Source organism: Scyliorhinus torazame, chromosome 5 (genome assembly GCF_047496885.1).
Source record: "Scyliorhinus torazame isolate Kashiwa2021f chromosome 5, sScyTor2.1, whole genome shotgun sequence".
NCBI classification, from domain to species: domain Eukaryota; kingdom Metazoa; phylum Chordata; class Chondrichthyes; order Carcharhiniformes; family Scyliorhinidae; genus Scyliorhinus; species Scyliorhinus torazame.
The window spans coordinates 200,029,259-200,041,438 of NC_092711.1; the positions used below are offsets into that span (position 1 = coordinate 200,029,259).

The 12,180-nt window shown below is 48.8% G+C and overlaps 1 protein-coding gene across 2 annotated transcripts in view; it reads left to right on the plus strand.

Moving 5' to 3' along the window:
- The first annotated feature begins 1,217 nt into the window (after nucleotides 1-1,217).
- The window catches only part of LOC140420875 (glycine receptor subunit alpha-4-like), a 168,458-nt gene continuing 157,495 nt past the window's right edge, over nucleotides 1,218-12,180 (plus strand). For both annotated transcript variants that reach the window (XM_072504974.1, XM_072504975.1), the window contains exon 1: nucleotides 1,218-1,533. In XM_072504974.1, the coding sequence (XP_072361075.1) occupies nucleotides 1,472-1,533 (62 nt within the window). In that variant the 5' untranslated portion in view covers nucleotides 1,218-1,471. The remainder of the gene's footprint in view (nucleotides 1,534-12,180) is intronic.

Here is a 12,180-nt window from a genome sequence, read left to right on the forward strand (position 1 = left end):
CTTCTGCACTGTAAATTCTATGAAAAAAATTCTATGAAATAGAAGGAAACAAACTTAGAGGCAAAGCAAAAAAGCCGCTTCTTTTAGGGACAATGCCCGAAAGTAACAAAAATGAACGGAAACTTAAAAAAACATCAAATGAGAGTGCAATTAAAGGGATCAATTAAAGCATCCAACCCCTGCGATGCTCAACGGGCAGGGAAGGCCTCAATGGGGCCTGTGGACACCCATTTTCCCTTTCTAGAGGTACACGAATGTAGCTAGGGGATTGGCCATAATGAATTGCTGCTTCGTGCCCAGAGGTTAGGTGGAGTTATGGGGATAGGGTGGATTGGCCCACGGTAGAGTGCTTTTTCGGAGGGTCAGTGCAGACTCCATGGGCTGAATGGCTTCCTTCAGCACTGTAGAGATTCGATGACCGACTCTCCTACTCCTAAAGCTTTGTTTGTTTGTTTGTTAAAGCTGCTTATTAAGAGGTGCATTAAGGAGCATCAATGAATTGGGGTTCAAATGACCAAATTATGAGCACAGGATGCACAAACTTTACTTGCATTCCTTTTAAGTTTCAGAGATTGGGGGAGTTAGCTGACTGAGGTGTTTAAAATGCCAACTGGAACTTACAAGACCAAGATCGATTGGCGTTTTGCCAGATAAGGGCAGCACTCTCGCTCTCCTTTCTAACAGTCCCTCAGGGCGAGGTGAACGCTTGTCACAGAGCCCGAGGCCAGAGCTTGTGCATGGAATCTTTTAACATGGGCAGGCTGTTGTGTTGCAGCCACCGCGATTCTGACCGACCAGGGAAACCGCCCGGCTCTTAACGACGTATGGGAAGTATTTTGCAGGTTGATCATTAACCTGCTTGGTCGCACGCAGGGCGAGGGTATCCAGGGATATGGGGTAAAAGTGGGTAAATGGAAATTGAGGACTGTTCAACCCTGATCCTTTTGAGGGTGGGGCGGGTTTGCGCGGCTGAATGGCCTGCTCCTCCTGTTCCTGAGTTGCTAGTCTGTTTTTGTTGTGTGCTTGTTCCTTTTATTTTGAAATCAGCTGAGGGGAGGGAAACTGACATGCCTGAGAGTGTAAGTGGCTGGCAACGATAGGGTTAACAACTTATCTCTCTCTCTCTCTGTCCCTCCCTCTCCCCCCTGCACCTTTGGTGTGTGTGTGTCGGTGCTGATCCCCACCCACCCCTCCCCAATCTCACTGGGAGGCTTGTCCCGGCCATGTGATGATGTCTTTTTGATCCATCAGCTGCTTGAAGACTAAAGTGGGTTTGGACAAAAGCTGGCTGTTCTCCCTGCGCCCTTTGCTAGTTCACCCCCGCCCCCCTCTCCCTGTCAGTTCGACCTGATGGCTGGGAGCTTGCTCTGAGAGAGAGGGCAGTTCCCCGATCACTGGGACTGACCGCTGCCAGGGTGGGGGTGAAATCACCCAATCTGCCGAAGTGAGGGGGCTGCCGAGGCGGGAGGAAATGCAGCTGCATTTCAGCACCATAGTATTCATTTGCCTTTTGGAAGCAAACGGTGGCATCAGGTGAGTGAACGGATACATTTAAAGGAGCGAAATTGATCTGATTGTATAAAGTTCAGAATTTAATCTTTATTTAGATGTAATAAACCGTTGAGCCAGCGATTTAATGTCACAAAGAGGTGGGCTGTGATTTTAAGCAAATGCTGAAGTATTTCCCCAAATATTCTCTGCTTATCCTGGAAACAAAGCGAGTTAGGGTTTAGCCTATTCCAGTATTATCACAGGTTTATTTATTGTGAATATAGTTTATGTGCGAGGGTGTCTTTTCCATTCCCTGAGCTGTGGACGATCGGGAGAGAATCATCCCAGAGCAATTTCCAGCGCAGAAAGCTCTCCCCCCCCCCCTCCCCCCCCCCCCTCCACACACACACACAAGCGGACTCCAGAATCCGACTCTCAAGCTCACCGGCTCCCAGCTAAACCAGTTCGCATGGAGAATTTGGTCCTTGCACTCCAGAGGGATACACCCAGCCTCATACACCCAGAATCCAGGCTAAATGCAAACAGTCCTACCTACAGCACTCCAGGGATATTAGAGAATGCACACAGAGCATCCCACACACATTCCGGCTCCAGAATCTGGAACTCTCAGAATCCGGCTCCAGAATCTGGATCTCATGCAATCCGGCTTTGGAACCCAGATGTCATACAATTAGACTCTGGATCTGGATCTCACAGAATCTTGCTCCGGAATCTGGATTTCACACAATCCGGCTCCAGAATACGGATCTCATGCAATCCGTCTCTGGAATACGGATCGCACACAATCTGGCTCTGGAATCAGGGTCTCACACATTCCGGCTCTGGAATCAGGGGCGAAATTCGCCGGAAACGGCGCGATGTCCGCCGACTGGCGCCCAAAACAGCGCAAATCAGACGAGCATCGCGCCGCCCCAAAGGTGCAGAATGCTCCGCATCTTTGGGGGCCGAGCCACAACATTGAGGGGCTAGGTCGGCGCCGGAGGAATTTCCGCCCCGCCAGCTGGCGGAAAAGGCCTTTGGTGCCCCGCAAGCTGGCGCGGAAATGACATCTCCGGGCGGCGCATGCGCGGGAGCGTCAGCGGCCGCTGACAGTTTCCCGCGCATGCGCAGTGGAGGGAGTCTCCTCTGCCTCCGCCATGGTGGAGACCGTGGCGGAGGCGGAAGGGAAAGAGTAGGGAAAGAGTGCCCCCACGGCACAGGCCCGCCTGCGGATCAGTGGGCCCCGATCGCGGGCCAGGCCACCATGGGGGCACCCCCCGGGGCCAGATCGCCCCCCAGGACCCCGGAGCCCGACCGCGCCGCCTTGTCCCGCCGGTAAGGTAGGTGGTTTAATTTACGCCGGCGGGACAGGCATTTTAGCGGCGGGAGTTCGGCCCATCCGGGCCGGAGAATCGCATGGGGGGGCCCGCCAACCGGCGTGGCGCAATTCCCGCCCCCGCCGAATCTCTGGTGCCGGAGACTTCGGCAACCGGCGGGGACGGGATTCACGCCAGCCCCCGGCGATTCTCCGACCCGCAGGTTCTCACACAATCCACCTCTCACGCAATCTGGCTCCGGAATACTGATCTCACATAATCCGGCTCCGGAATCTGGACCTCACGCAATCCAGATCTGGAATCTCAGTCTCTCTGTCCGGCTCCGTAATCTGGATCTTACACAATCCGGCTCGGAAATCTGGTTCTCACACAATCCGGCTCTGGAATCTGGATCTCACATAATCCAGCACCGGAATACGGATCTCATGCAATCCGTCTCTGGAATACAGATTTCAAGCAATCCAGCGCTGGAACCAGGATCTCACATAATCCGGCTCCGGAATCTAGGTCTCACGCAATCCAGATCTGGAATCTGGATCTCACTCTATCCAGCTCCGGAATCCAGATCTCACATAACCTGGATCTCAAATAATTCAGCAACTCACACACCCCGGCTCCAGAAAATGGACCTCACACAATCTGGCATTTCACATAATCCAGCTCCGGATCTGGATCTCGCATGATCCAGCTCTGCAATTGTCACAACTTCAATGTGGTGAAGGGTTCAGGGTATGATCTGAAATTGTCATGCCTTTGAAAAGCTCTTTGTTGGCATTCACAGATAGTTGGTTTGGTGTTAGTTGTTGCTTGCCTGCTCCAAGGTGGCATATGAGCTGCCAGCATTTATGGCTGGAATGGGTGAAATTCAAGTGTCTAGCGGTCTCTTCTCATCCAGCTGTGCTGGCAGAGTCCAAGGAAATGACATTTCAAATGATTAGCTATATCTGGGTCAATAGTAGGGGTGGCACGGTGGCACAGTGGTTAGCACTACTTCCTCACAGCGCCAGGGACGCAGGTTCAATACGGCCTTTAGTAACTGTCTGTGCGGAGTCTGCACATTCTCCCCATGTCTGCATAGGTTTCCTCCAGGTGCTCCGGCTTCCTCCCACAGTCCAAAGATGTGCAGGTTAGGTGGATTGGTCATGATCAATTACCCCTTAAGTGTCCAAAGGTTGGGTGGGGTTACGTGAATGGAGCAGGAGAGTGGACCTGGGTGAGGTGCTCTTTCAGAGGGCCGGTGCAGATTCAATCGACCAAATGGCTTCCTTCTGCACTGTAGGGATTCTCTGATAGTGTTGAAGAAGTGAAGCACATTACTCTTTGAGGAAGGGGGGTGTACATCTGGCAATATCCTCGAGAGATGGATTTGGTGGCAACTTTGTGGAAGGCTTTGCAGAAGCGGTTGTATGCCTGCTCTATGGGAATATTGTTAACCACACTTTGTTCCAGTCCCTCGCAGTATTTCTCACAGTTGGCTTTGATGGGTTCCACTGCTTCTTCCTTGAGCTGGTGATGATAGGTAGTTAAAGGGTGATGTGCACTGATCAGTTATTGTTTAGTGGCAAATTGATGAACCATACAAATATCATACTTTGTGATGTATTGTTTAAACTCTAGATATCGTGGGCCAATAGCGGCTGTTGTGAACAATGCATTTACAAGCTTCCATACCAATAGACTTTGAATGTGCAACTGAGATTAGTTAATTTCTTACACAATGCAACTGGGTTTCTGTGAACATAAGAAGATAAGAACTAGGAAATGGTATAGTCAATTCAGCCCCTCATGCACGCTCTGTTATAGAACATAGAACATAGAACAATACAGCGCAGTACAGGCCCTTCAGCCCACAATGTTGCACCGAAACAAAAGCCATCTAACCTACACTATGCCATTATCATCCATATGTTTATCCAATAAACTTTTAAATGCCCTCAATGTTGGCGAGTTCACTACTGTAGCAGGTCTACTGTTCCACGGCCTCACTACTCTTTGTGTAAAGAACCTACCTCTGACCTCTGTCCTATATCTATTACCCCTCAGTTTAAAGCTATGTCCCCTCGTGCCAGCCATTTCCATCCGCGGGAGAAGGCTCTCACTGTCCATCCTATCCAACCCCCTGATCATTTTGTATGCCTCTATTAAGTCTCCTCTTAACCTTCTTCTCTCCAACGAAAACAACCTCAAGTCCATCAGCCTTTCCTCATAAGATTTTCCCTCCATACCAGGCAACATCCTGGTAAATCTCCTCTGCACCCGCTCCAAAGCTTCCACGTCCTTCCTATAATGCGGTGACCAGAACTGTACGCAATACTCCAAATGCGGCCGTACCAGAGTTCTGTATAGCTGCAACATGACCTTCTGACTCCGGAACTCAAGCCCTCTACCAATAAAGGCCAACACTCCATAGGCCTTCTTCACAACCCTATCAACCTGGGTGGCAACTTTCAGGGATCTATGTACCTGGACACCTAGATCCCTCTGCTCATCCACACTTTCAAGAACTTTTCCATTAGCCAAATATTCCGCATTCCTGTTATTCCTTCCAAAGTGAATCACCTCACACTTCTCTACATTAAACTCCATTTGCCACCTCTCAGCCCAGCTCTGCAGCTTATCTATATCCCTCTGTAACCTGCTACATCCTTCCACACTATCGACAACTTTAGTATTGTCTGCAAATTTACTCACCCACCCTTCTGCGCCTTCCTCTAGGTCATTGATAAAAATGACAAACAGCAACGGCCCCAGAACAGATCCTTGTGGTACTCCACTTGTAACAACTCCATTCTGAACATTTCCCATCAACCACCACCCTCTGTCTTCTTTCAACACAATCATGCTGATACCCTCTCAGTCTCAACTCCACGTTCCTTCCTGTTCTCCATAACCCTTCTACCCATTACTAATTAAGAATCTGTCTATCTCTTCCTTAAATTTACTCAATGTCCCAGTATCCACCGCTCTCTGGGTCGTGAATTTCACAGATTCATGACTCTTGGCGAAAAGTAATTTCTCCTCATCTCTGTTTTAAATCTGCGACCCCTTATCCTAAAACTATGACCTCTCTTTTTGGATTGCCGCACAAGAGGAAGCATCCGCTCTACGTCTAATTTGTCAATACCCTTTATCACCTCAATTAGATCTCCTCTCATTCTTCCAAACTCGAGAGAGTATAGACCTAAACTGTCCAATATCTTTTCATAAAGACAAACCTCTCATCTCTGGAATCAATCTAGTGAATCTCCTTTGAACTGCCTCCAATGCACATCCCTGCTCAAATAAGGGGGCCAAAACTGCTCACAGCATTCCAGGTGCAATCTCACAAATGCCTTGGACAGTTGCAGCAACACTTCGCTACTTTTCTACACTATTTCTTTTGTTATAAAGGCCAAAAGTGCCTTTAATATCAATTCACTTTGGATCATTAGTTCATCTCAGTACTCAAAGTCGAATTGGAGACATTCAGATAACTCCAAGTCAATCCCAATCTAGCCTTACTAAATGATGACACACAGTTTCTCCTGAACCAGGTAATCTGCTGCAGCCTATTGGAGCCGGTGTGAGTCAATTGGCTGAAGTAATTCACGATGACCGATTTCTTCCAGTGGATTTGCGTCTAATCACAGATGTTAGCTTTTCTGGGGCTTCAATGTATCAGCTTGAATCACCTGTTCGCCTTTCTATATGCAACTCTCAGTCTGTATTTTTGGAATCACAGCAATATTATTTGAATTTTCTTAATCACGCTGTTCAGTAATTTGAACATTATTAATAATCTGTCTTAATATTCATCATGGTCAAGCCATCAGCTTTAAATTTACCCGAGGCAGAGACAATCACGAGGAACTTTCCCAATCTGTGTGTATCTCATCTCCGCTTACGCTAATTAATGCCCTTGATGCATACAAAAGCACTGGAGGCCCGAAATGGTAAGTTAAATAACATTTATTTAATTGCTTAAAGTAAAGGCCGCAACTCAGCTTAAAACTCAACGGTCCCAGTCGGGACAACAGGGGGAACCAGTCTCAGTCGGGACTACCAGAAGTGCCAGTCCCAGTGTGGGCCGGCTTTTAAAGGGTAAGTTTATCATCCCCAGCCAGGCGGGCCACCACTCACTCGTGGGTAAGTTCATATTCTACAGATCCCATGGAGAAATCGATCAAAGTGTCCCTATGGATCTTGTAGGTTATTATAATGCACATGTGACTGGATGTCCATTCTGCATCACTGCTTCCCCAAGTTTAGGTTTAGATGTATCGCATTGTAGAATGGCTTCTTTCTTTGTGATGATTTACAGGTACTTCCTGTTTGTATCGCATTGTAGAATGGCTTCTTTCTTTGTGATGATTTACGGGTACTTCCTGTTTCTTCCCTGTCTTATTTTCCCTTTATTTTATTTTTGCCGTTACATTTTTGTTTCATGGGTGATTAATGGATCTGTGTCTTTAAAGCAGTGGCTTGTGCCTATAATTCAAGCAGAGGCTTTTAACAGCAGCAGTGGTCACTGTTCAAACCGGAGCTGTGGACTGTCCGACATCAATGACAGAAGTTGGCTGGGACTCGGTGTGATTGATCGTGGCCAATTTATTGGCTCAAAAGTCTGAGGTTTGCCCAGTAACAGGTGGTGATTGAATCTGATCCCACTGGAATGTTTGCAGAGTAATGAGGTTCTCAGTTTGGTTTCTGTTTGACTCCTGGCAACTTGGAGAGAAGATCCCTTCTCTCTTCCCTCCATTATTCTCCAGAAAGGCTGTGTTTCTCAACTGGCAGAAAACCCATCTAAAGGAAAACCATTACAATCCAGGATCTGTTAACTCGCTTCAGGAAGCTGTTGCTAATTCTCTCCAGAAAGAACCATCTAACTCTCTCTCCAATAAGACTGTGGGTGTTACAGTCCTGAAACTATAGAGGCCCGAAGACGGGCCACAGACTGAAAGCAAAGTCTAATGAAGCAGGGACATTGCTTCTCCGAGAAAGTTGTGAGAACAGGCTACAAAATAAAAACTCCAATTTACAAGCTTATGTCTGGAAAGCATGCAAGGAACCATCATCTGAAGCAAAGATTCTCTCTTTCAATTATGTTTTTTTTTCTCCCCTTTCCACCCCTCTGTGTTTGTCTATCTTGTGGGTGTGGGTACAGAGTGGAGAGGCAAGTAGGAGTTAGGTATTTATTGTATTTCCTGTGTATTTAATTTTAGTTCTCAGTATTGGGCGGTACAAGAGCACAGTCACAATTAGCTCTGGTGCTTCACAGCGCCAGGGACCTGGGTTTGATTCCCGGCTTGGGTCACGGTCTGTGCAGAGCCTGCACAGGTTTGCGTGGGTGTTTGCGTGGGTTTCCTCCGGGTGCTTCGGATTCCTCCCACAAGTACCGAAAGACGTGCAGTTAGGTGAATGGGACATTCTGAAATTTCCTCAGGCGCCAGAGTGTGGCGACTAGAGGATTTTCACAGTAACTTAATTGCAGTGTTAATGTAAGCCTACTTGTGATGCTAATAAAAATTATTATTATAAATAAACAGTAATTGTGTTACATTTACATAACTGTTGACTGTAATTCTCCCCGAAACTACACTGGCTCTTGCTGCGTTAACTCTCTCAGTGGTTTTCATTATGTCTGACAATGTGGGAAGCATATACTCCAGATACTGAGAAAGTCCAGGCACTGGCTGTACCCCTGCTACAACTGTCAGTGACGACATCTCCAAAATAACTTAAACTCTGAAACGAAAGAGAAAATGCTGGAAAATCTCAGCAGGTCTGGCAGCATCTGTAGGGAGAGAAAAGAGCTAATGTTTTGAGTTCAGATGACCCTTTGTCAAAGCTCAACTTGAACTCTGGCTTGGTCAGCTCAGTACTCTCCGCAGCTGTGCTAAATGGAGGGATTTCAGATATATTGGGCTGGGCTCTTCATCAGCCGACTCCGGAGTCGTGAACCGCCAGAATCAGGAACTGCGATCGGGTGGAGAATACGGTGTCAGTCAAAAATCGAGGTTGGCGCTGGACACCCAGTGGACCATATACTCCGCCACCTCAATAGAGGCGTGAATGCTTTCTACGCTCCCCACCGACGTGGGAATGCAAATTGAACAGTAACAGCGATTAGCATCTCATTAACGGTAGTCTCCGGCCTCCCGTGATGCTCCGCCGCCACCAGGCAGAAGTGATGACCGCGAGGTTCACTTGTGGTATTTAAAAATGGACACCGGGCATCGTGGCTGCTGAGGGAGAGAGAGGAGGTAAGTGAAATTTCCAAAGGTGCAACGGTGGGCTGCCAGTTGTGCCATTGGTTGGGGAGACATCAGCATGCCCGGAGGTGATTATCGGAGGAGTGCAACCAGGAGAAGGGCTGTGCAGCTGAGATGTCCCTGCGGGGTGCCCGGGCATGGGCCACCATGGCCGTGGTCTGCAAGGCAGCCATTTGATTGCGCACCTGATGGACTGCCCACCATGTCCCATGAATATGCAAAGCGCCACCAGCCGTATGGGTGCCCCCCTCCCACTGACTCCCTTCAGGCCAACCCCCAGATCCCAGCCGCCACATCAATGGGACGTGCAAGGCGGAGCACAGCCAGGTGTTGGCACCCCTCAGTGCACCCATCCGTGATGCTGCCCTCCAGCAGGGGACTGCAGGGGGGATGCAGGGTGCCGAGTGCACCCTGAACAGTGGTCCCATGCACTGTGGCCCCCTGACGCACATCATCTCCCCGCCCCCCCCCCCTCCACCGCTCCCACCCCATCCACCAGGGTGGGTGCCCCACGAGTGGCACTACCAGCCAGCCCACCCCACAGGAACACTGGCTGTCACCAGGCCCCGGCTACCCACTGTGTTCCTGCACCCTTCCAACGCTGACACTACGGCCAAAGGGCAGTTCAGAACGTCAGTGAACATGTGTTTATTGGTGACAGTGCTTTGTACAATAATTGTGTCCTAGCCCCAAACTCTATCCTATGTGCTTCATCCATGCCAATTTAACTGGTGTCTAATTTTCTAGCCTTACGTGGCCTAATGCTCTGTCTAAGTGGGTCCCCAGTCAGTACAGCAGGAGTGGAGGCTGCCTGCTGCGTTCCTTCCCCCCCCCCCCCCCCGGCTAAAGGTGTGTGTGTGATTCTGACATTCTCCACGAGAGGGAGATTGGTCAAGGTGTGTGTGTGATTCTGACATTCTCCACTAGGGGGAGATTGGTAAAGGTGTGTATGTGAGTTTTATGTTCTCCACTTGCGGGTGGAGTGTAACCCTAACACCCCTCCCCCCAGGTCCTCTTTAGCTGTCTTTTAAAGCAGACCAAGGCAGGCCAGCAGTATGGTTCAATTCCCGTACCAGCCTCCCCGAACAGGCACCAGAATGTGACGATTATGGGCTCTTCACAGTAACTTCATTTGAAGCCTACTTGTAACAATAAGCGATTTTCATTTTCATTTCCTCCTCTCGCCTCGACCAGGGCCATGCTCGTGGCCATGAAGCACAGGGACTGGACCACCACTCTGGGACTTTCCACATCACTCACTAACTGTGCCAGGTCTCTCTGTGGCTATTTCAGGTCACGATGTGATGTGGAGATGCTGGCATTGGACTGGGGTGGGCGCAGTAAGAAGTCTTCCAACACCAGGTTAAAGTCCAACAGGTTTGTTTGGAGTCACTAGCTTTCGGAGCGCAGCTCCTTCATCTGATGATCTCACTCACCTGATGAAGATGCTGCGCAGATCGCAGCATCTTTCCCACCGTGGGGAACAGGGTGTCCCACCTTTCCTCCACGGCATCCAACAATGTCTTGTTGCTAACTTTTGGTTGGCTCTTAAATGTTGCTCATTGTGTCTTTACTTAACTTGCACTGTTTCTATAACTTTTGCTCTAGAGTCGCCAGGTATCTTTATGATACCACCACGAGGTTCAAGTTCAAGTGCTGATCAATAACTCAATACACCAGTTAGTAAGATTCAAATCAAAACACATTTATTATACACAGTCAATCACTACTCATGCATAAAACTCTATTTACTAGACTATCTCTAACACGATAGGTCTATACTTAGCTTTGGAACTGGCCCACCAGATCAGGGGAACAAATGGCCTTTCGTTTGATTCTGAGTCTGCAGGATTCAAAGCTGGTATGGACTGGTAGCTGGGAGTGCCTATCTCGTAGCGTGCGTTGAATGGAGACTTACTTGGTTGATGTAGCGGCTAGGCATGTCACTGTCAAGGGTTGTTTCGAGCTGCTGAGTGACCCTGCCAAGAAGGACGAATTGAACTTGGGGACTCTACTTTATAGTCCCCAGGGGCTTCGCGCCATTCGGGGCGGACCCCGTACCTGGTTCCAAGTGACTGGACTACATTCTGATCACTTGGATCGATTTCTCCAATACTGGAGCTGTTCCCTGATCGCTGGGCGGTTCCTAAGTGTCCGTTGGCCTTCTTTTGCCTTGGCTCCTGCTGGCGCCGAGGAGTCTGGCTTGGCCTTGTTTTCCTTAAATGTTTCCAATTGTTCCCGGGGATCGCTCATTAATATGCGGATGGTTTTTAGTTTCAGTGCTGTCTGGGTTTCTGCACGTCTCATACACAGGAAACTTTGCATCTGCTAGTTTTTCCTGGCTTGACTGAATTTCCCTGCATTCTTTGCGGATCTCCATTTTAAAGTCGGGAAGTGGTCAACCCAGGTGGCTACAGTCTCCAGCTCTGCATCTGCGAATCTCGGGGCCACTTTCCGGGTTGGCGTCTTCTTGGCTGGAATGCGAGTGTGTGGTGAATGTTGTGCTTATATGCAGCTCCAGCATGTCAGGCTCTCCAGTGCCAATCCCGATCGCAGCGAATCCGGCGCCGGCGTCCGTTGGAAATAGCACTCGTTCCTCGTGGCAGTTTGGCCAGTTACCAGCTCAGGTAACTCACATTGGTGGACAGTACAGTAGCACAGTGGTTAGGACCTTTGCTTCACAGCGCCAGGGACCCGGGTTCGATTACCGTCTTGGATCACTGTCTGTGCGAAGTCTGCACGTTCTCCCCGTGTCTGTGTGGGTTTTCTCCAGTTTCCTCCCACAAGTCCCGAAAGACATGCTTGTTTGATAAATTGGACATTCTGAATTCTCCCTTAATGTACCTGAATTGGCGCCGTACTGTGGCGACTAGGGGCTTTTCACAGTAACTTCATTGCAGTGTTAATGTAAGCCTACTTGTGAAACTAGTAAAAACTTATTATTATGGAAAACTTAAGTCAATGGGCTCATCCCAAATGAATATCCTTCCAATGGTATTGATCAACAAGCGCCATGTACCAAAACCTGCTGACATGGAGAATCATGAAGACTTTAACACCATGTAAGTCTGTAACTAATCTTCAAAAGTCAGGTCGATAAT